The sequence below is a fragment of the Haemaphysalis longicornis genome, unplaced genomic scaffold (assembly GCF_048455015.1).
Source record: "Haemaphysalis longicornis isolate Haplotype H1 unplaced genomic scaffold, Haemaphysalis longicornis Haplotype H1 scaffold_1, whole genome shotgun sequence".
Lineage (NCBI taxonomy): Eukaryota > Metazoa > Arthropoda > Arachnida > Ixodida > Ixodidae > Haemaphysalis > Haemaphysalis longicornis.
In genome coordinates this window covers 349533326-349557784 of record NW_027526203.1, presented here as the reverse complement: position 1 = coordinate 349557784, position 24459 = coordinate 349533326, and the positions used below count along the sequence as shown (strand labels likewise).

General features: G+C 47.1%; 1 protein-coding gene across 1 annotated transcript in view; it reads right to left on the bottom strand.

Annotated features, from left to right (window-relative positions):
* Window positions 1–5008: 5008 nt before the first annotated feature.
* LOC144154160 (uncharacterized) overlaps window positions 5009–24459 on the bottom strand; it is a 146126-nt gene continuing 126675 nt past the window's right edge. Inside the window, exons 3-6 of the mRNA XM_077685826.1 lie at window positions 19008–19355; window positions 17144–17587; window positions 13235–14026; window positions 5009–9207 (exon numbers count right to left, since the gene is read on the bottom strand). Of these exons, the coding sequence (XP_077541952.1) occupies window positions 9001–9207; window positions 13235–14026; window positions 17144–17587; window positions 19008–19343 (1779 nt within the window). The 5' untranslated portion in view covers window positions 19344–19355 and the 3' untranslated portion in view covers window positions 5009–9000. The remainder of the gene's footprint in view (window positions 9208–13234; window positions 14027–17143; window positions 17588–19007; window positions 19356–24459) is intronic.

Sequence of the window (24459 nt, the reverse complement as noted above, 5' to 3'; positions counted from 1 at the left end):
AGTATGCTCAATCACAAATTACAAACAAACGTGTTTTGTTTCGTGCACTCCTTGTGCTGCGCCAAGCTCCGCTGGTCACCCCTCTTGCTAGAGTAGAAGGGCACTGAAGTTTTAAAAATTTCCCGGCACATTTGGAGGTATGTTTTACTGACTTCAGAAACGCATTTCAAGCGAAGAGTTTTTTTTCTTCGGTGTCTGTCAAAAAGAACTGTTCACAGATATTACTTGATTACTTTTCGAACAATGGAATGAGTTCTATGGCATTCGCTAATCGGCAGTACCCAGCAAAGCCCTGTTCATAAATCTGATACAGTGTAGCAGCGGATTGGCACTAACGATTACGCAACGATTAAGTGGGCACCAAAGCTAATACGCAAAAAGTAATGCGGGAAGCTCACACTAACGCGTAAGACTTGAAGGTAGCGAAGCTGTACGCAACCTTCCCGACCATCACGACGGTTAAGTCCACGATTGCAGCCGATTTGCTTCTTCTTCGCGGCCGCAACGACCTTTACTCCATCTTCGTTGCTATAACGGCGAAGAAAACACAAATCGGCTGCAACTTCGACATTCCAGTCGCGGATCTTTTACGGTACAGAGCGCATGAGTACACGAGGACGAACGAACGAGGACGTACGCTATGTTGTGTCTTTCTCGGTCCGAGCAAGTGTTGCCACGATACGACTAACGCCGGAGATTTTTTTTTTTTTTGAGGGGGGGGGGGGGATATTGGCCAATCTCCCTAAGTGGGTATGCTTGACTTGACGAACGTGCGCTCGTTTTTTTTCTTTTTTTTCTTTTTTTTTACGGCGTGAGGCCCGCGCTCATGAGTACGCTATGACGTGTCTTTCTCCTTCCGTGCAATGGTTGCCAGGATACGGCGAACAGTGGAGGTATTTTTTGTGTGTGGCCAATGTTGTCCAATCTCCCTGGGCATGCTTGGCTTGATGAACGTGCTGGTTTTCGCTGAGCCCCGGGGAAGCATTGCAGCAAAGCCAACTTCATACTAAATGCTAGCTTAAAAGCAAAGTCAGCAATTTCCGCTGATGTAAGAGGTCGTGTCGAAATGTCTCTGCCCGTGCGTCCGCAGCTGGCACGAGCGATATGGCCCCCGAATTTTTCCACGGTAGGCCGAACTCCTCTCCGCGCTATTTCTTTTTTTCCCTTCGCTATCAGCCACCAATAGTGAGCAAGAGTAGCAATGCGCGCCTGGCCTTCATTTCGTATCGCTTGCTATCACGTTGAAGAAGTACCTTGCTTGGGCTCAGATTCGCCAAGCTGTTAACAGGTAAAATGTCGCAAGCAGAGTTCCTGATTGGTCAGAGCCTTGCCTATCGTCTGCTCCTCACGAAGAACCAACTACGCCGTGGTGCTTGCGATATCTTGTGTGCGAACAGCGTTATGAATCATCATCACCATCATCATCATCATCATCGTCGTCGTCGTCGTCGTCGTCGTCGTCGTCATCAGCCTATCTACTCCCACTGCAGGGCAAAGGCCTCTCCCATTAATCTTCAATTACCCCGGTCCTGTGCTAACTGCGACCAATTTATTCCTGCAAACTTCTTGATCTCATCTTCCCATCTAACTTGCGCCCCCTGCCACGCTTGCCTTCTCTAGGGATTCACTCTGTTACCCTTAATGACCAACGGTTATCTTGCCTTCGCATTATATGCCCTGCCCACGTCCACTTCTTCCTAATTTCTACTAACATGTCCTTAACACGCGTTTGTTCCCTGACCCACTCCCCTCTCTTCTTGTCCATTACACCTATGTTACACCTATCATCTTCCGTTCCGTTGCTCGCTGAGTCGTCCTCAATTTAAGTTGAACCCTCTCAGTGAGCCTCCAAGTTTCTGCCCCCTAGGTGAGTACCTGTAAGTTGCAGCTATCATACACTTTCTTCTTCAGGGATAATGGTAGGCTGCCATTCATTATCTGAGAATACCTGCCAAATGCACTCCACCCCATTCTTATCCTTCTAATTATCTCTACCTCATGGTTGGGATACCGGGTTTCAAATTGGCCTAAGCAGATATATTCGCTTACCACTTCCACTGCATCGCCACCTATATCAAACCGCTGTGCTGTCCCGAGGTTATTGATCATTGCTTTATTTTCCTGCATATTAATTTTCAGTCCCACGGCTTTATTCTGTTTGTCCAGTGCGGAAAGCATGCTTTGCAATCCGTCCCCCGAGTTACTTAGCAAGGCAACGACATCAGCAAATCTGAGGTTACTGAGGTATTCTCCATTAACCCTTACTCCCACCTGTTCCCAATCCAATGTTCTGATTACTTCTTGTAAACATGCTATGAATAACATTGGAGAGATTGAGTCTCCTTGTCTGACGCCCTTCCTTATAGGTTTTTTACTGTTCTCCTTATGGAGGATATAGTAGCTGTGGACCCGTTGTAAATATCCTCTAGTATTCTTACAAAATGCTCGTCTACACCCTGGTTTCGTAATGCCTGAATGACTGCTGAGGTTTCAACCGAGTCAAATGCTTTTTTTCATAATCTATGAAGGCTATATAGAGGGTGATCAAAATTAAGTCGACAGGTTTTTTTTTTTTTTAAATAGGCGCTTAGATTTACGCGAAGACGACCTCTACAGTGAGGTTATGCGCCCAAGGGGACACATAAACAGGATGTAATTATTGATTTCGGGGCTTAATTAACTAAAATTGATTCATTAACTTTTTAGTGGCTACAGTAACCAGGCATGTATGTATTGAAAAGTTAGACGCAATCGTGTTTGTACGCAGTTTCAATTGGCAGAATTCTTCTAGCGCATCCGTAGTCCGAGCTATCAAACGGCGAAGTTTAATTACCGTTCGCATGATTACGCATGCAAGACAGTCTTCACCGGCGTAAAGCTCCTCCCCTCTGGGACGTGCCTGCTGTGTACGGTGTTTAGGTCGACGAAGGGGTGGAGGCACAGGAAAAAGTGATAACTGTTACCCATTCATTCTTGGCTGGCGTTATCGCAATCTGCAGTACTCGGAACCACTATCGAAACACAGGACAAAAGGGAGAAGCTACGTGCTGGTCTTGACTTCTAGCATGCGTAATCATGCGAACGGCAATTAAACTTCGCCGTTTGATATCTCGGACTACGGGTGGGCTAGAAGAATTCTGGGAATTGAAACTGCGTAGATACACGATTGCGTCTAACCTTCCAATGCAAACATGCGTGTTTACTGCAGCGACTAAAAAGTTAATTAATTATTCAAGTAATTAAGCCACCTACATCAATAACTACCTCCTAATTATGTGTCCCCCTGGGCGCGTAACCTCACTGTAGAGGTGGTTTTCACGTAAATCTAAGCGCCTATTTAAAGAAAAAAAACCTGTCTACTTAACTTTGATCACCCTGTATATACGAGTTCAGTATACTCCGAGCACTTCTCTATCACCTGATTGATTGTGCGAATATGGTCTATTGTTTGATAGCCTTTACGAAACCCTGCTTGTTCATTAGGTTGACTGAACTCTAAGGTGGCAGAAATTCTGCTAGCGATTACCTTGGTAAGTACCTTGTAGACGACTGACAGCAAGCTGATCGGCCAGTAATTTTTCAAGTCATTCATGTCACCTTTCTCATTGATTAGGATGATGTTCACGTTCTTCCAAGATTCCGGTACACTCGCGGTCATTAGGCATTGCGTGTACAGGTTTGCCAGTTTTACTAGCACAATTTGTCCGCCATCCTCCAAGAGGTCTGCTGTTATCTGATCTTCACCAGGTGCTTTGCCCCCTTTCATTGCTTTCAAAGTATTCCTTACTTCTTCTGTCGTTACTGGTAGGATGTCTATCTCCTCTGAACTACTTTCTCGTTCGGCATTATCCTGGATGTCCCGGCTACTGTACAGATCTCTTCAGAACTCCTCGGCGTAATAAATACCCACCCACAAGTCTCACATCCCCACTCAAGAGGATTGGCCAGTGTGACGATGAGCACTGCAGTCGGAAGCTCACGGCCGATTCACTCATTTGAATTTGGCTGCAACGTCAAAATGTCCACTCCCAACTGTGGCATGCTGATTCGAGGGAATTGGCTGGTGACAGTGCCCCCAGCCGTCTCAAATTTATGGCAGGTTAATGTTGGTGACTGGGCGAAGGACGGAAGGAAGGATAAGACAGCACATGAACGGCAGGGAGGTAGGCCAGAGAAATGTCCGTTTGGCTACCCTACACATGGGAAGTGGGAAAGGAGGTATTTAAAGAGAAATAAAGGATATCTAAAATATGGGGAGTGGCGCTCGAGGAGCTATAAAAACAGAGGAAAAAAACATGTTCCATAATATAAACTACAATAGAACAGGTAAACCGTCCAAATGGGCGAATGAAAGACGGTACACGTTGTCCGTATACACAATCGTTTAGACAAGCCTGGGGCCTTTAAAAAACGAATTAATGCTTTTAAGATGCGACGCATCTCTTTGAATCACAAGCCGGCCTCCGTGTATATGCCTGCCACACGGCAAAACGTCGCTGATACAACTACCACTGTAAAAACAGGCAAAACCGACAAAAACGCACAACTGAACGACGAAATGGTTGTAAAAACGTCGTTGTCTATATAGTAGCAGACTGAGAAGTGCGATATAAGAAAGAAAAATTTCCCAGGAATTCCCCAAGGGGGAATTACCGAGTAACTGCCAAGCACCGAGGCCCTTTAAAGCTGGCTTCATTATTAACACACGCGCGTTACAGAAAAGACGGTTTTTTTCGGGAGCTATATAAGCAGTTTGATATCAAAGTAGGAGTGCCCTAGGGCCTTTTAATAAACACCTTCATAAAACATAATATATCCCCAAGGAGGGCTATAGACTTTCATATTTTACTGCGTTGAGAGAATAGCTCTCACTTACCTTGAATCCTGGTCAGCTGTTCATGTATGGTCTGCAACGTAAGGTTTGCAACGACCACGCACTATGCAAGTTTAGCATGCAGAAACAACGATGGAGGTGGTTCACGTAATAAAAAAAACATTACAATCGCAGTCAACAGCTCAAAAATCTAGTTTATTTTCACCGCCGCAATATAGCCTTTGTGGACTACATATCGACTCATATCGCCTTGTGTGCGTTATACACTCTAAAAATAAATCTCTAGCACAGAGGAGATGAAACGAACATGTGTCATGGATGGTGGGCGGGGTGTCAGTGAAATAATAGGTCCTTGAATCGTGCCATGTTGTGTGCGATGCACAAACGAACACAAGGCGATATATTCGGCTACCTGTCTTTGTCTGTACAAAAGATTCCCGAGCAGCCGCCCAGGGCAAGCGTGCAGAGAAGAGCCTTGTGCCAGCGTGCCACCCCTCGACCCCGGAAACGCCTTGGCGAAACTTCGGCCATGCACGTGTCCTGATTGCGAGCCTGCACGGGGTCTACGGCGGACACCGCACTATATGAAGACTGTACAGGCGCTATGGGATAGGTGGTGGATGTGATACTTTTATGTACTGTACGATATAGGTACCATGCTTATAGACATCACTGCAGCAAATTATATACCGTGGAGAGAGACAGGCAGAGTGCTGACATGCAGAGTGCGCACGGCCACGCAGCAACTCGGAGCGTTGAATCCGCTTCTGGGAAGCACTCCGTGGGCGCAGTCATTTATACCGTCCGCGCGTACTGCGATAGCGGGGCGCCAGCTAAGCCCTGCAGTAACAAAAGCCGGCTAAAGCCTGGAAGATGTGCTCCACAGCGGTCTCCTCTCCGTCTCCGCCGTGTTCTCTTCTTTTACATGACCGTTGACATTTTCATGGCTATGAATAGCGTCATTGTTACACTGGCGGTCCCCATTTGGCAGGCTTTAACGTTTACTGAGTGCAGTTTAAAGGTTGTTGTACAATGAAAGCCTGCAATTTTACATATATGTCGGTAGCACTCACCGCGCGAAGACCCGGAATAATTGCGCTTTATTTTTTTCGCTTGCGTAACGGTTCGACTAACCGCTGCAGAGAGGAACAGGTCAACAGAAAAGTGTCCAATAATTTTCTGCACCGTACCTTATTTTCCCCACCTTCCCAGCTGAAAAGCCATTTTGAGCAGGCCAGTAATCGAGATGCGAGCTGTTCAGTGCGAAATCAGAGATCTATTTCCGGGAATGCTATGCAAGCTTAGCTTAATACATTTTACTGACGGAGTTATGACTTTACACACGACTTAATTTAGCAGTTCATGCTTACTCTGGGAACCGCGTGTACAGGCAATACACTTGAATATTTGATGGGTGGCATTTATTACTTTGCAATTAACCGTGGTACTTGTTAGCTGGTTGCAGTTACTAACTGCTTGATAAAATAACCGTTCTTCTTTAGAACCTCTCTCTAACTTTTATACTTTATTTGACTGCTTTGGAGAAATGTTGACCTTGCTTTTCCCTGACGTTTCCTGGCATGAATAGTGGCCCATGATTTAAACATTGTCCTTGGCAAAAAAAAAGCCTTTTTGTTTGTCCTGACGCAGTGCCCGATAGTCTCAGTGCTAATTGGTAGTGAATGTAGGTAGGCTGATGTTTTTGTACTGTAAATTTAGCCGGCATGGTTAACATGAATGGCATCATGAATCGTGAATAAAGATTTAAAAAGGAATTAGAAAAATTTGTGCAAAACAAAAATTCTTCCAAAGTGACTGTTGGTATCGTACATCTGGCAACCGATTTGCATCACCGAGTTTCAACACCGACACATGGTACACAAAAACTGATTTGCTGATCATGCACTCTGCCACGGTAGCCAATTTTAACAAAAACTATAAACAATTAATCTAGATAACCAGAAAATCAGATGACTAAGTGGCGACTCACGAGCCACAAGGACTAGCTTGTTTGCTTTGCGCCGCCGACCAAAGCTATTGCCAATCAACATGGTTGTGCACTTGTAATGGTGCCTATGATTCCATTTCTTTATAACGATTTAATTCTAGCATGCAGTTAAGACGCTGATTACTGTTTTCTGTTCTGTCCCAACGACGTCACTGCTGGCGTTCTGTGGGAATTTCGAAGATTGTCAATATTAGTGATATTTGTGGGGGAAACAACGTCCTGCCTGAACAAAATGCAGTTGAGTGACTTATCAAAAGATAGTTCTTTCGAATAAAACTATACATTTTGAATTCACGATGAACATAAAAAAAATATATGTTGACTTGACGGTCCCTTTAGGCGGCAACGTGCCGCATTTGTGCCCATGCCACAGACTTGAGAGTTCCGCGAAGGTGTGGGTGATGAGATTCACAAATGCTGGGTTTCACAAAATGAGGTGTGGATGAAGATTGTTCACACCATTGACACGATGCACAAATACTTTCCTTCATTGCGTTATTCCGGCTTATTTTAATTGTCTCCCCAATTAGGGAAATACGATGTTTGACACATACTGCAATAATGAAGGTTGATTGCCCCTTAGGTTAAAGTAAGACTTGTAAGAATGACTAGAGCAAAAAGATTAACGCCTTTAGAAGTGAAAATGGTGGGCCTATTGGGAGCTTTCTTTCTACAAATCGGGGTTTCACCACGGCGTACGGCTCGTGTGTAGTGCAGCCTGTACTTGCAGTATGTACTTACATAAGTGCAGTATGTTAACAATTATGTCCCATGGTTATTGCGTTTACAAACAATGGTGGGCAAGGGGTGGACAAAAAAAAAAAATGCTGGAACAGTCACGTGCATAGCTGTAACATTGTCCTATAATTCGACTGCATTTAACTATAAGCTTAAAAGCGATGGGCCAAGCTTGTAACAAGCTGAGTATAGTTACTTCTTCGTGCAAACCCAACTGCAGTCTCAGCATCAATTTCTCCTAGTTATATTATTGTTATGTCCCAAAAGGTAGTATCTCGTTTCAATTTCTTCAGCACATTCGATGTTCGAAAAGGTGAAAATACAAAGGAACGCATTGTGGTTCTGAATCAAACTGCTTAAACATGCATGCGTTGTAGCGGTTATTCAAATAAGGCGCCCTATTTTGGGCGTGCCATCAAACCCACAGCCTTAAGTCGCTAAAAGAGCGTAATAGTTGTTGATTTCATTCAGAAGCTTTTGCATGTTCTTATTTGCGAGTGCGTGCCGAATGCATGTCTTCCACCCATGTCGAATACCAGACGCACGCAGCTCTTCACAGAGTTCATCAACTTTAGCGAATGCCAACGAGCCATTAAAAGCGCCACTGTATGCATTAAAACACACGAAAAGGCTGTCGCATGTCTTACAGGCTAACACAAAAGCAGGAGAAGATGCAACATGTAAAACATCAGCCCTTAAAGGATATTTGTAGCTACGATCAGAGTTGACACAGAATTATCATGCAACGCTCACATTTAACAGATGAGCGGAACAATTACTAAAAGTAAACATGGCAACAAAAATACATCGGAACAACTGCCGTATGCAAATAGTGATTTCGTAACAGAATGTTGCTGTAACAAAACGATATCCATCTTTTTTCCCTTCCTTTCCTTTGGAGTAATATCAAAAGCACTTCTGTAGCAAGCTTACAAAAGCGCTACTACACGTTCAGAGTTTCACATGAAGCACGAAAAGTCAACAGCCCTTGTGACACCCGTAACCTCTGACAGTCAGGTGCGGCGAACATGTGCAGCATGTGCCCCAAAAGCGTGGGCGCCTCGCGAAGTTGAAGCGTCCCATTCAGGCTCACTGCGTTTTCACAATGTAGTGAAGAAGACGCCTAGCACGACCGTCTTTATGCCTTCCGGGGGTAGGAGGGCGGTCCTTATTGCTAGTGGGTGGCCGTTTTTGTCCCCCACGCAAACAATGACGGCCATCCGTGCAGGATAGTAGTCACGCACGGCTGCAGAACAGCGGGATCATGGCGCCTTCGCTAATCCGAGCTGTGAGGAGCCGGCCGGATCATTCGGACAGGGACTGCTGCTGGGTGATTGACTCGGGGGGCCCTCGTTTGCGCCCATCGCCCGAGGCACTGGCGAGCTGAGGTATCACATGGCGCACTTTGTCGTGGCGCTGCTCAGCAGGCGGCGATCTTGGCGCAGTCTTTGATGTCGTCGGCAGGCGGTGAGGCCACGATCGAAGGCCGCTTCACGTCCGTGGTCGACATGCGGCGGTCGTCCTCGTGCGTGTAATACACGGCGCCTTGGCGCCTGTAGATCACCACAGTGGCCACGATCACCGTCACCAGCAGCATGATGATGATGATGGCCACAATTAATCCCACCTGCGCAGTAAGAGAGGTATGATCCCGTACACTCGCATTCTCCTCTGCAGATGCTGACATCACAACATACGGCAAAATGCGCGGACGTACTGCATACTGGTGCGATTATGCCATTTGAAGCAAGTTTATATCCCGTAATGTGCGAACTAGGTAAGCTCCAAGAAGAGAAATGCAACGGAAAACCAGGAAGGTCAAGTATAAAGTTTACAGCCGGTTGGCTATCCTAAGGATGAGGAGACGCACGGATAACAGGATCTTTCGTAACGTTAGATCATCAGGCACCGAATCGCAGTTTAACCTTCTACGTGCAGTGCGCAACTAGATTCCGTGTCTGATGGTTCAACTACATAAAGGACCCAACGAGCCGAAAGATATAACTTGACCTTTCAATCCATTGGACCTTTCGTCTTTTTGGACATACAGGCGCGGTTTGATCGCCCTTCTGTTTCGATATTCAGGCTCGGTTGGACCTCCAATCTCACCTGACGCGTTTCCCGTATAAACGTTGCTATTTAATATTGTGACATGCTCCTTTCCTTACTTCCTTCATTTTGGTTTCTTACTTTCTTTTCGTCAACTAGCGTCCGGGTACATTTCGAGCATTTGTCATCCCATTCATTCCTTACTGCTTCACGATGTTTTTATGAGCAGCATATATCTGTAGTCAAGCTGGTTTGCTTTATATAAGAAGGCATTGTCGATATTATAATGCTCGGTTACTGTTACGCATATATATATATATATATATATATATATATATATATATATATATATATATATATATATATATATATATATATATATATACCCATTATTGATACATATATACATATATACATATATATATATATATATGCGTAACAGTAACCGAGCATTATAATATCGGCAATGCCTTCTTATATAAAGCAAACCAGCTTGACTACAGATATATGCGTGCGCGTGTGCCTGCGCGCGTGTGTGCGTGCGTGTGTGTGCGTGTGTGTGTGTGCGCGCGTGTGCGTGTGTTTGTGCGTGCGTGCGTGTGTGTGTGCGTGTGCGTGTTTCAAATCAACAAAAGCGACGTTTGGGCTGAACGAATTACGCTGAAACCTATTCGTCATGCGAGGGACAATGTTCTCGTTTAGGCTTAGCGAATTACCCATTATTGATATGTTTCTGCTTATTTTATTTAGGGAGTAAGTGGCGTTGCTGGGGCCGAAATTTCATCTCATCATTCTCTTGTATCGTTTGAGTAGGCTCAGGGTAGTGATTTTTTTGTTAGCCTTAGCACGATTACCTCAGCGTAAAACGTTAAACAAACAGCGCACTTTACAACCACCTTCAATATCTAATTAGAAAAAATGGAACTCGTTACCATCATTTAATTTCCCGTGATTAAATGCTACTTGTAACTTTTAGGCCGTAGCTGTCATTAAGGATAAAATATTTCCCCACCACCTTTCACCTACGACGTAATTGTTCAACGTGGTTAGGGACCGAAACACGAGCTTCATGGAATGATGAAGCTTTCAGCTTGCGATAAATAGGCCTACCTTTATGCGGCTCGAAGCACACAGAAAAATGCACACAAGACGCGGTCGCTCTGGTTTTTGCTTCATTTTTGCGTGTGTGCGTTTGAGAACACTGGATTTTCGCTAAGCAAGACAGCGCCAACTCCATTTTCATCATGTGGCACGCATACCTGCAGGAGTGCAACAGGTGTAACGGAGAATTGCAAACATTTATTCGCTCACTTGCGTGCATTGTTTCCGCTTGCGGGATTGCACAAGCAATGTGCATGTGACACTGTAACTGCTACATCAATGGCGAAGATTATCCCTTTTCGCTGTTCACCCATCTCGCTTTCCAGCAAGACTGGGCGCGGTGCTGGTCTTGCCACAGAGGGCGGAGCACGAGAACTGGCTTTCGTTATGGGCTGCTGGTTCAGCCGTCCGAAGGAACCGAAGAACTCTAATCAGTTCGGGATATCGACATGGAAGGAGAGAGCGCAGTCCGTTATCTTGCTCCTCAGCAGTGTGTATTTTCGGGCCTCGACATCCAAATTAGAGTACAGACCATCACTGGCAAGTGCCAAGAAAGGGGGGGGGGGGGGGGGGATTCGGCTGCCCTCCTTAATCACCCAAGGGGGGCGCAAGGTGTGCTTCATACCTTTATTCATGCAAACTTGTCCCGTCATTGGTTACGGCCATGTGGATTTTAAGAGCGAAGCTGTTTAGAAAATCGTAATTTTTCCTGTCTGCAGTTAAAAATATCAAGAAAATGCCGAGCACGCGCACATGAGCGCGTGCCTCGCAACGACTGTCCAGCTGCAGGTTAAAAAAACCAAGAAAATGCCGAGTGCTCTTCTGTGCGTGCCTCTCGGCGACCGCCCAGTGCCCCAGGCGCACGTTTGCCAAGCCAAGCATATTCACTTAGGAAGATTGGCCAAAATTGGCAAAAAAAAAAAAAAAAAAAGAACTCCAGCATTCGCCGTAATCGTGGCAACACTTGCTCGGAACGAGAAAGACATGTCATAGCGCACGCACCTCCAAGGTGATGTCCAATGATAATCACTTCCAGAAAATGAAGGGAGCTCACACTTACAGCAACAATGATATAGTAAAGGTCGTTGCGGCAGTGAAGAAGAAGCAAACCGGCTGCAATCGTGGACGTACACCGTCGTGATGGTCGTGAAGGTTGCTTACAGCTTCGCTACTTTCAAGTCTTACGCGTTAGTGTGAGCTTCCTTCATTTTTTTTTTTTGAATAGTTGCGACCGAGGTTTCCTGACGTTGCATTCCAAGAACTGCATACCTATAGCTGCCACCTTTTTTACCCCTGGGAAGAAGGGGAGCAAAGGCAGGCCGTTGTGAGGAGCTCGTCGTCGCTTCATTTTCATTTTTGCCTCTACTGTGAAGGTGTTTCCTTTCGAACTGAAGCAATTCTTCCCTCTATATAAGGCCATTTTTCAACTGCATATCTGCTGAAGGCGGGGAACATCAAAATTCTATATGTTACTATCGGGGAAATCTAGGACTGCGGCGAATATCATTTAATTTGGGATCGGTCGTTATCGTTAGCGACCCTTATGAACAGTAACCTGTTTACAAATATTACGTAAGGAAAATAATAAAGCCCTATTTCTTTGTTAACTTTTATATTTTCTATGTTTATTAATTTATTATTATTTTTATTTCAGTAATGTTTTACATCATAAAATTTTGGAGGGAAGACGCTGGGGTGAAACTTAACTCCCTCTAATGGAGTACCCTGTGCATGCCATTGCAGACCATCACGGTGCTCAAATAGCGTCTCCAAGACAAGGCCGTACCATAGACGCAAAAAACGTCTAGGCCATGAGCGCTGCCTGAAGGGGTATACGGCGCGTACGCGCAGCTCTATAGGTTCCTGCGGGAGCTATATAGAAACACTCTATGTAGGGGTGGAGGAGGTGCAGTGTAAGGGAGGTACAGAGAAGCAAAGTACGCAAAGAGAAGAAGACAATGATGAATTAAACTGTAACCTTGCTGGGGCAATTTCAATTTAGTATTTTGAAGTTTAGTATTAATTAGTTTAGTATTAGAAGTTTAGTAGTAATTTAGTATTTTAACAACCGATTTAGCCCTGGCCAATCCCCCCTTGTGGGTACGTGCCAAAATCTTTGAGGACACCACCATCATCATCACCACCACCAGCACCACCACCACCAGCACCACCACCACCATCATCATAATCATCATCATCCTCCTCAAAACGTCATGTGTCGCTTGGTTCAACGCACGAATACGTGTTCTTTTACGCTCCTCTGCATTCCCTGTCTTTGTGTTACTGAACTGGAAAGAGAAGCGCACAGGAACGGTCCTGTACACGACGAAAGGAAGGAACACAAGCAAGCGCTTTGCTCTTCCCTCCCTTCCGTGGTTTCGTTCTGACTACAGTTTTGCATATAGCTTTTGATGGTGTGCTTGTCGCAGCGACAGCATTAATTTCACCATTCAACGTTGCTCGCCTCGGTCCCTGACCCCAGTTCATCGAAGGGTTCGACGTACCTGCGACTCGGCTCGCGACAGCCGACGCTGTACGAGTGGTTCCCGGCAGGGCTCGAGGTCGTGGACGGGCAGGAAGGCAAGCGACTGGCCGGCCAAGTTGGACGGGCCGGCGCACGTAGGGCAGGGCCCGCCGCAGTCGAGGGGCCTCTCGGCCAGCCAGCGGGAGAGCTCCATTACTTGGCACTCCTTGCACTGCCAGGGGTTGTCGTGCGCCGTGAACCGCGACAGCGCTGGCAGTGAGTCCAGCTCTCGCACGGCCTCGGGCGCCGCCCCGCGCATCCGGTTGAAAGCCAGGTCGAGGCTCTCGAGCGACTTGAGCGGTGTCAGCAGACCCGGTGGCAGGCTGCTGAATCGGTTGTGCCGGAGCCCCAGCTCCCGGAGCGTTCGCACGCCGGCGAACGCCTCCGACGGCAGGTACTGGAGGCCCAGACCCTCCAGGCGGAGCAAGCTGAGCCGCCGCAGGGAGCGCACCAGTGCGGCGCTCGAGTCGCCGGACAGGGGGTTCCAGCTGAGGTCCAGGCGGTCCAGCGAGGACGCCAGCGGCCGTAGCGGGTCCCCGTCTCCCGACTGCAGCCTGTTGCGCGATAAGTCGAGCTCTTCGATGGACGCATTGCAGAAGGCGCACGGGGCAAGCGCCGACAGCTGGTTGCGCGATAGGCCCAGTTGGCTGAGTGAGTGGCCGTCCAGCACGCGCTCGGGAATCTTCTCGAGTCGGTTGCCATCCAGCCTCAGGACTCGCAGCTTGCGCAGGTGCCGGAACTCCTCCGGCGCCAGCTTGCTCAACTGGTTGTCCTGCGTTGATCACAGGAAGTCACCCTCGCCGTTAATTATAGCGCTGTATACACCGGCACGTATACTTGGAAGGGCACACAACCATAAAGGAGAGGGGCAAAAAACTGCATTCGCTTGGTTATTCCCAGTGACGGCGCCCAGATGAAACTTTTTTTTACATTCGTGGCACCGGTCTCTCTCTTGCAGTGCCTATCAAACCACCACCACATAATTGTTCTGTAGTGCACAGTTTGCGACAGTTTACCTCCCATGGAGATTCAAACAATGTCCACTTTCGACGGTGGTGATCCATCGGCGGAAATCCGGCCAGGATTGTGACTGGGAAAGCAGAAGCACAAAATTCGGCGGCTGTCGATCACGTTTGAACCGACAACTAATGACTTATTTTTCAAACCAACTCACTGCTGCGAGACTCGGGTGCCATTCATACAAAATCTCGTAGTTATACTGAGTCATTTATGCATTTTAAGGGGCTTAACCGGTGTCTGCTAGGAATGAACGAATGCTCGTATTACCCTACGAAGACTGGTTTGGCGGCAGGTCGTTCCCAGCGCTCGTCGAACGTCATTGATCAGATTAATCTAAATGCTAAACTTAGCGAAGTGAAATCAGCGGCGTCGGCTATATGTAATGTACAAGTTAGATTTGGGGCACGGAGCCGAGCATGTTGGCGACGGGTACATGGGCGTCGGCAGAAATTTTCTTAAGCGGACGAAAACTGCACCTGGAATATGCAGGAGGAGGCAAAACGAAACTGGAAAAGGAAAAACAACACGAGGGAAAATAATCAGCGCAATTTTAAGCTAACAATACGAACAATCGATTCTTCCCTCCACCAATTTAAATGTAAACTGCGCGACAAAGCTTCCTTACAGCCTCAGTGTCACATCCGTGAATGGGAATCTGCCACCTACCTCCCGCTTCTCCGCATACCCCTGAACAGGTGCACGAGGAATTTGGCGCAAAAGAAATGTGGTAGAGCAAACGTTTTCAGCTTACTTTAAGGGTGTTGTTTCAGTTAGTTCTTGTTGGATTCTGATGGAGGCGAAAAGCGAAAACGCCCGGGTGTTCGAGATTTCGGCGCACGTTGACGATTCCCAAGTAGTCAAAATTATTCCACAGCCCTCCACTACGGCGCACCTCATCGCCTGTGTGTCGTCGGCGCGTTAAACTCCACAATCAATCAGCTCTTGTTGGAACAATTTGGCATTTTTTGTATGCTTAGTTTTTTTAAAATACAGATTTATAGTCCATGTGGTTTTATATTTCCCGTTCCAGCCTTTAGGCGACGGTCTGCAATCGGAAACGCATACCGAAGTCACAGAAATGCCTTATTTACAGTTACCTTCACAATGGCCAGCAATGTTTCCCACCTTAGTTGTTTTCGAAATGCGTAAAATAATTTGTTCACCAATATTTGTGCCATCGACTGCAACACTCTACTTTCGTTTCCCTCCCGACAACATCGAGAACATCTTTAACATTTGCACTGGATGCAAGAAAGTGACCCAGTCCGCAGCGTGAAAGGAAGGGCCCGTCCAGGGCTGGCAGTAGCCATCAGAACGGCACCGCCATCAGAATGGTCAACAGAACGGCAGCCTATAGGCTGTGAAGACCTTTCCGACCGACAGCAACGAGTAGTGATAGATGGTATTGTGTCCTCTACTGAGTCAGTGGTCGCAGGAGTACCACAGGGCTCAGTTATCGGACCTAGTCTTTTTTCACTCTACGTCAATGACTTTCCCTCTGTGTTGCTGTACTCGGGAGCCCTAATGTATGCGGATTAACGGCACTAATTCTTGTTGGAGACAGCCTATAAATCAGATCGAATCGGAAATCACTGAAGAGCTTCAGAGAGTTAATTCATGGTTTAAACGAAACCACCTAAATATTAATACAGACAAAACTAAATATATGGTCTTCCACTCCAGGAAGATACAGCCCGAGTTTTGTAGCTTTAATTTACAGTTAGTGTCTACGCTGCTGCAGAGAGTAACCACGTTTAGAGATTTAGGTGTCATGTTTGACTCAGATATGAACTGGAAATCTCATATAGATAAGACATGCGCGAAGGTGGCGTATGGCTGCCACACGTTACTAAAAGCCCGTGAATGTTTCAACGCAGCCACCTTGCGTACCCTATATTTCGTATTTGTGCATAGCCATCTAAGCTACTGCATAGACTCGTGGGGCAGCGCATACCAAACATATTTGAAACCTCTCAGCCGCTTACAAAAGAGTGCAATAAGAATTATTACATTTTCAAATAGGACTGATACCAGTAAACCGCTGTTCAAACACATGCTCGTAGTCCCGCTGCACTCTTTCCACGTAATAATTGTTGCGGATATAAAAAAACAGAATAATAAAACATGACAACCCTCAGCAACTAAGCACTTTTAAGTTATCGGCGCTCAGTAAAGAGCTGCGACGAATAATTGCTTTAATTTACCGGTTGCTAAAAATGTATACGGTCGGCGGCTAATAGAATTTCATGGTGCTTTTATTTAAAGCCGCACACAACTTTTCTGCGGCCACGAAGCGTTTTATGCTACAGGATAGTGCTGTAGTTTGATTATAATCTTCGCTTTTCTTTGCCCCCCAAAATGCATTGTGTAATCCAGTATTTGTACCTGTTCCGTCTGCCACTTGCTATCGTTTGCTGAGTAATGCGGTATGTCTAACCATTGGTCCCGACACTAGCCAGCCAGGCTATGGGACCAAAAATGTTTTTCAAAGTTTTTTTTGTATCAAATGTTGAAAGTGACAATAAAAAAAAAAGTTCAAGAAAGCTGTATTCGTTGAGGACAAGCACGTGTTGCGCTGCCTAAAGCACGAACTCTGCAAAACGAATGGTTCATATCCACCTCATCGTCCCTGTATGCATGTTGGCTAGAGATAACAAAACTTATAGCGGGGTCTTTATGTGCAAATTCCCCGTTCCCAACAGCCGGGCGGCTATTCTGCCACGGTCAACTATATATAAGGCATAGACAAAAATAAGCGCTGAACGACAGTATACTACTGATCAGCCGGAATTCGAAGGAAACCAAGTTACAGAGCGGCGTCGGTTGCGTGCCCCTGCAGGAGCGTCCAGGCGGCGCTTGGGCGGCTCACCTGCAGGTCGAGTGACTCCAGGTTGGACAGGTGCTGGTAGATGAGCGAGTGCAGGCGGCTGAGCTGGCAGCGGGCCAAGCTGAGCACGCGCAGCGGCCGCACGTCCTTCAGGTGGTCCGGGTCGAGGCTCCTGAGGGGGTTTCCGCTCAGGTCGAGCCTCTGCAGCCGCGGCAGCAGGTAGAGGAAGCGGGGCGCCAGCGCCTCGAGCCGGTTCTCGGACAGGATCAGCGTGGTCAGGTTGGCCAGGAAACGGAAAGGCGCCGAGGGCGCGCGGGCTATGTGGTTGTGGCTCAGGTTGAGCAGCCGCAGCTCGGAGAGGCCGCGGAAGTCGGAGTCGCGCAGAATGCTGATGTTGTTGTGGCTCAGGTCCAGTATCTGGAGCCGTTTGCCCGGCCAGAACGAGCTGTCTCCGATGGCTGGCACATTGGAGCGAGTTATCCGCACCTGCGAGCGAGACCCCGGCCGTCCCAACAGGCGCCGCTTTGAAGGACACGTCCGCGTGCTAAATAGCAACAAGTTGAATGGATGCGAAGGAATGTTTGACATCCACCTCCATGCAGCCGTACGGCTACAAAGGAAAGCTATACAGCTTTCTCAGAAACTTCGCAGTTGAAGAAAAATTCGTACTGGTTTAGGAATTTTCCTTCAACTGTGAAGTTTCTGAGAAAGCTGTACAGCTTTTTTTGTAGCCGTATACGGCTGTATGGAGGTGGATATCAAACTTTGCTTCGCAGAAACTTACTCCACCTTGGGGATTTCCCCTAAATCTGGTCGATTAAGTTGAATGGCTACACTAGCTGAAACGCCTACTCTTAAACCTGCGCCTATAATTTCACATTATACAATAATGTTTGCTGTAATCGTCATATCCGCACTCCTTCGGCAAAAACAAGTGCCTTCGAGAACCTCAAACTTACTGCTTGGGCTGTGCACATAACAGTTTACATAACCGCCACGAAGTGCAAATAAATATGCGATCACGAGTCAGTACAGTATAAATCATGGCAGAACAGTGAAAGGCCGTCCTGCCTTTAGTTAAGCGAGCGTTCGTAATGCTTATTCGCGTGTGGTGACAATCAAATACTGCAGTTGTGAGCAGCGTCGTATTGGTTTTTACAGCCCAGGTTTCTTGACTGTGTACGCACTTACAGACCCCCACCCTTATTCAGGGGGCGGACGACGACGACATAATGGTAAACAATTAAGGCCAATTAAGAAAATTGCCATCCACGCCGCTAAGAAAACTCGCATATTCCGACTGTTCTAACCCAAAATAGGTGATCAGTCCATTTACCATGGCGTGATGCACAGGCTGGTGTTTTCGGCGCATTTCTTTTTTTTTTCTCGAACAAATACTGCTAACGTACTCTTTTGAGTTCCTTTTATTTTTTACACTTTGATACTTCGGATTAACTTGCAGCCCGTAAGGTATATCCCAGCGCGTAGTAAAAAAAACAGTAGTATGTTTAAACTACATTGGCCTGCGAAAAAATGCAAAAAAAAAAAAGAAATAGGAAAAGAAATATCTTTAAACGTTGCATTATCATCGTCCTTTCCGCTGCGTGTCGAGCTGGCCTTTATAAGAATTCTTTCGACGTGCATGGCAAGTTACTTCCCAAACACGGTTACCATCTGCACTTGATTTATTTCTCGTGGTTTGGACCAGCCCGGACAATTCATTAAAGCTACCACTCCGTTGTGTATATTCACGCCTGCCTAGCCCGTATCCAACAGTCCTGCGTGTTAGATACGCACAATATTCATTGTATATTATGCCGTGTTTGATTCCAAGGTGTCGCACATTAATACCTACTGCTTTGAAAACACTTCTCAGCCTATGCGGCCGCACACGTTGAGAGTGTACCTCCTCGAGCGTGGTGAACTGCAGAAATATCCTCCCGATGGTGAGCTCGTTGGGGTGCTCGGGTGGCGCGGTGATCTGGAGCACGCGGATGTCCTTGTCCATCTGTTGGGTGGGGATGGCGCGCAGGCCACCCAGGTCGCACGTGATCCTCTTGCCACGATTGACCGCTTGGCAGACGCACAGCGTGGGACAGCGCACGAAGCCCTCGGCGCGAGACTCAGCCGTTCGCGGAAGGCCGCGGCCCACCCACGAGCCCCAGCCGCTGCTGGCGGCGCCCGGCGACGGCCACGTGAATGTGCACATGAGTAGCAGAAGCAGCCGTCCACCGGAAGCCATGCCGGTCAGCTCCTGCGGAGGTGGGAAAAACAAAAAAACAAAAACATTCGGCTCCGTTACAGACAGCTCGATGCGCGCACCGGGAGGCTTAACCAGAGTGACAAAAAACGGGTTCGGTTCATTTTGGGTTCAATAGCGAAATTTAGTCGAGGACAAGCGAAGGAGACTACACGGGCGCTGTCCTTCGCATGTCCTTGTCTAAATTGCTCTGCTGAACCTATAATGAATTCAAACCAACTCGCCCAACTTACCGTCCTCTTGAAGTTTGGTTAATTAGAAAGAAATTTGCTACGTGGGAATAAAAATTGTGCCAATTTTAACGCAAACGTCAAGCAACTAAGTTAGATAATAAGTACACTATATATGTTCTCCTAATTATCTAACTTACAGCTTTGAAGTGTCACCTGCAGATGAAATAGCGGTGGCTCACCAACCATATATTTGCTCGCTCATGCACCTATGACGTGAAACGGATGAGCATGAGTGAGTGACTGGCAGCCGCCGACAAACGCCACCGCCAATGAACAAGATTGTGCCATTGTAAAGGTGCCCCTAGAACCGTTTGATTGCGCCGCTTTAACGAGGAGTTACACACAGATTCATTTAAACGTTTATGAATGTTTATGATCTCTTTTTGGTGAAAGAACGTCATTTTGCCTTTTACTAAACGCTAATTCTTTCACATAAAAGAAGCATGTATGTAGTCTTTTAAGGCGGGTTTTTTCATGCAGCCACTGCCTTTCTCTACCAAGCAGACATTCTTGCACGTAGCCCCACAGAAGCTCATTTACTCGCGTCTTGAATACACTTTGCCTGGAATTTACGACAAGCAGCAAGCTAAGCAGAAAGAGAGTGACTAGGGTTCAACGCTCTTTCGGACGAAAGTAAGGTAGAAGGCACCAGCAGGAATGCGCGTGCACGCGTGAGTGTGTACGTAGTGCGCAGGCGTTTGTGGAGTGGGCAAGACGTAATAAAATCACCGCTCACCCACCCCGCTCTTGTAAACACAGCGTCAAAAAATTTGGGTCGAAACTTTTAATTGGGGAATCGTCATATAGGGCGTAGTAGCATTCATAGCTGAGTCATCATAGTCGCGGCCTCTTTTTAGGCGACCGGGCGGAGAGACAGAGAAAAAGAGATACAACTTTATTGAAAGGAGTACTGACACGAAATTTTCGTGTTACGTTTTTTCGGCGTTATGGGGGCCCACCAGCCCACTAATCATAGAATGGGACATTATACGCTCTGTCGCAGCGTAAACAATAATTTACAGCCTCGTTTATTCGTCACAGTTTCGGTTTCGACAAAACGAACACCGATGCGGTCGTCATCACAGGAGGGCGCTCGTGACGTCACCGTTCTCGTCGCACCATTGCCGATGTGGACGCGCACACGCGCGCCCAGACCGGCCGTGGTCTCCACCATCTCTATGCGCCCGGGCAGCATGACGTCAGTCCCAAAACCCGTGACGTGATACACACGCCGGAGCAGCGCGCGCCTGCCGCAGCCAGCGCGTTGGCCACGACGTCACGGGGGCCCTCACGTCGGCAGTTTGGGTGCAGGGTTCTAGAACTAAGGGCCAGGGGGAGTTTGGGGCCATTAGGAGCAGATGGCGTCACCCTGATGCCGATTGTAAAAGGGTATCCTTTCTAAGATTTCTCGTGCGCGCAAAGCTTAAAATGAATTTAAAATATGTTATACTGAACGCTTGCTGTTGAAACTTAATGGGAGGTATCTCTATATAGAAAGGAAGCCTTCTACATAGTTATCTCAGCTTTGAAATTTCGTGTCAGTACTCCTTTAACAAAGGGTTAGTGCAGCTTGGTGACCGAAGACCGTAGTGCATTGGCGACCATGGCTGCCCGACGCGTGTTGACAGGATCTGTGAGATTTTAACCACCCAAACGCAGCTTCGTGTTTTCTTTTTATGTTTGGAACCAGTCGCGACAGCGCAAACATAGTGTTTAATTTTGCTTTTGCCCTGATTTTATTGCGGCTCTCCCAGGCGCTGTTATTCAACCCAGGAATTTTAAATTTATTTTAGTAAGAAACGAATCCGACATGATTCTTTTATTGAAATCAGGCTGCGAGGATTGTTTACGTAGTTCAATATGGACGTAAATCTTGTTACCCGCCGCGGTGGCGCAGTGGCTAAGACGTTGTGCTGGTGAACCCAAGGACGCGGGTTCGATCTCGACCGCAGTGCCTGCTCTTCAGATGGAGGCGAAAAGCGAAAACGACCATGTGTCGAGATTTCGGTGCACGTTTAAGACACCCGGGGTGTCGAAATTAATCCTGAGCTATCCACTACGGAGCGCCAAAGTGGAGCTTCGGCGCGTTAAACGCCGCAATCGATCACTTAAATCTTGTTGACTTGCGGGAACCGTGCCACCAGTGGTAGTAGTATGAAAATTCGCTTTAAGGCTCGCTATTATGAAAGGCACACAAATGGCGCTAGTGGTTTTTCGGACCAAAGTAAAAAAGAAAACCAAGCACGAAAGGCGCATATGAAACTTGGAAGGGAAGGAAAGTGTGCAAGCAAAAATCAAACGAAACAGCAACCAGTCGATGACAGAAATAATTAAGAAAGAGAAGCACGTATCCAGAAAGCTTTCGAAACGTACAAAAGCACTGGGCTCGAGAAACAACACCCATCGAAAACTCCAACTTTCTTACGAAGGAAAACATTTAGTAGGTGCACCATGTTCATCAAGTGATTACTGACAAGTTTAGATAAATGGAGGAAGGGCTATCGCCACCGATGGTGCAGTGGTTATGGACGTAGGTGCCGTAGGTGCCATATGGCCGTAGGTGCTCTTAAAATCCCGGGACAGAGTGACAAAGGAAATCTGCGAGGCATTTTGTATGGTTTCGGTCCTCGAGGGTGAGTGCGTCAGCGCTCCGTCAGTCTCGTTGCTGGAAAGAGACAGATATCTGAAAAACAGTTGTATGAATTGATGTACGTGCACTAGGATGCGATGCGAGGTGACAGGGGTATTTATACGTTGTCTTGTTCATTATTCTGTTCACAGTTGCTAGCAGCGCATCTTCCGTTTCGTGTGTCCTTTTTTTTTTTTTTTTCCTTTTTGCTGTGGTCGTCGTGTAAAGTTCAGATCTGTACGTTCTATGATGTCTAGATACCAACTAGCCCAACAAGCTTCATTGAAGTTAGCATCATAGGTTCTCTTGCGGGAAATGAGCTAGTGGGTCGCATGACCATTCCCTTTTTTTCCTCATTATATAGCTTATTTGAGCGAAGTTTATGTTAAAAGCGGTGTCTGTATGATTCTAATGAGGCAATCTTTCGAATGAATTAAACTTGTGTTTTGTCTGCATGGCCCCTATTAAGGGACAGACAACCGATTTTTGTCGAGTATATTTTCTTTATCCCAGATGAAAGGGCATCCCTTAAGCACCTTAACGAGAAACGGTTTTGCTGATAATGCCCTCGAACTTTTTCAATCGAAATTTTTAGATCTACGAGACGTATGTATCCTCCCAAAAATAATGCTGGCAACCATGACATACAGTAGCGCGGCCACATATATTTACCTGTATGCGAAATGAAAGGCGATATTTAAAAAAAAATGTCCCCAGCTAAACAAAGTGTGAATCTCAGGCTTTCTTCTTCCTTGATGTGTTTTCTTTTTATTCACCAGTATATTTTGCACGAAGGTGCCATCTGTTGGGATGGACAACAGGTACAATCTGGCTTCACGTTAAGGGGGTGGGGGGAGGAAGTTCGATTTTCCCTGGGCGCGTCCTTTTTTCTTTTCTTTTTTTTAAGCTGCTGTTGGCGTATTTGTAAACTTAAATAGAACATTTTGGCAGAACACACGCCCCTGACTCAGGCAGAGCTCCTTCACTGTGTATGTTTACTGAACGCTGCCGGTGATTCTGGGCATGGAGGCTCAGTTAGCCACACTGAAAGCAACCCAGCGGTGGTGGGAGGCGTGTCTTAAAAAAATTCAAAATAGTGTTTAAAAATACATATACAATTTTAACTTATACAAATACGTGTGTTGAAAGGTTTTCAATAAGTGTATAAACGTTTCAGCACTTACACTAGCAGCTAGGTTTGCAGGTCACGTGACCGGGACACATATTGTAGTGTCAAGTTTCGACACTACGAAAAGCCACCCTTCCGATTTCAGAAAGTTTGCTGCCAAATTAAAATTATTTCTGCCAATTTTTTTACAAGTTGCTTACGGTTACCGGGCTATATAAAACGCTGGCTTTCATGTGAGCTAGAGAACATATACGCGGCATAAATCGGTTGTCTGTCTCTTTAAGGGCCGTCGGAAAGAGCGAAGTCGGCGCTCCTCTTTATCTTACTTCGTGGCCGTAACCACTGGCACGATAATGAACTGCCAATTCAACACACCCTCTACTACCACGGGGATCGAACGCGCTAAACAACGTCCTGACCAGTTTGCTCCATCGCGGAGCATAGTAGGAGTGATTTTTAGCGTACTTACGTGCGGAGGTTTTTTTTCTTGAGCCAGGCAAGTGGGATATCACGAGGTAACAGCAACGTGAAAGTAGGCCTTACGCGTTGCGACGCTCTATAGGCGCTCGACCTTGGCTGTTACCGCCTAGTGTCATCCCTGAGTTTAATGTGCGCGGGTCATCTAAAATCCCGTTTCATGCGAATGGGTGATCCAAGCCTTCGAGAGCCGGGCCGCCCTTGCAGGCTAGCGGCTGCCTGGGCAGCAGCGGGACGCGGCGTGCGCTGTGCCCTGATCGACGGCTGTCCCACGGATGACCCGGATGAATTTTTGATGGCCGCGCGCGGAATTCCCCCGAAGCCGTGATGACGCGCAGGATTTGCGCCGCGAGCCGACGGGGCCGCACACGTGACCGCGCACGCCGCAGCCCCCGCAGCCGCGCCTCCTCCCCGGGGGACACTCGAGCGGATCGCGGCAAATCACTGTTAACAGAATAGACGCCCCAGCAGCAGGCCGGTTTCCCCCCCCCCCCCCCCCCTCCTTTCGGAACGCGGCAAGGTGGGCGGAAAGCGGAATTAATCTGAGCCCGCAGCAGTGTCCCGTTGAAGACAATCGCTCAACCAAAGACGGGAAGATGGGATACTCTCATCACCAGTAGCGCTTAAATA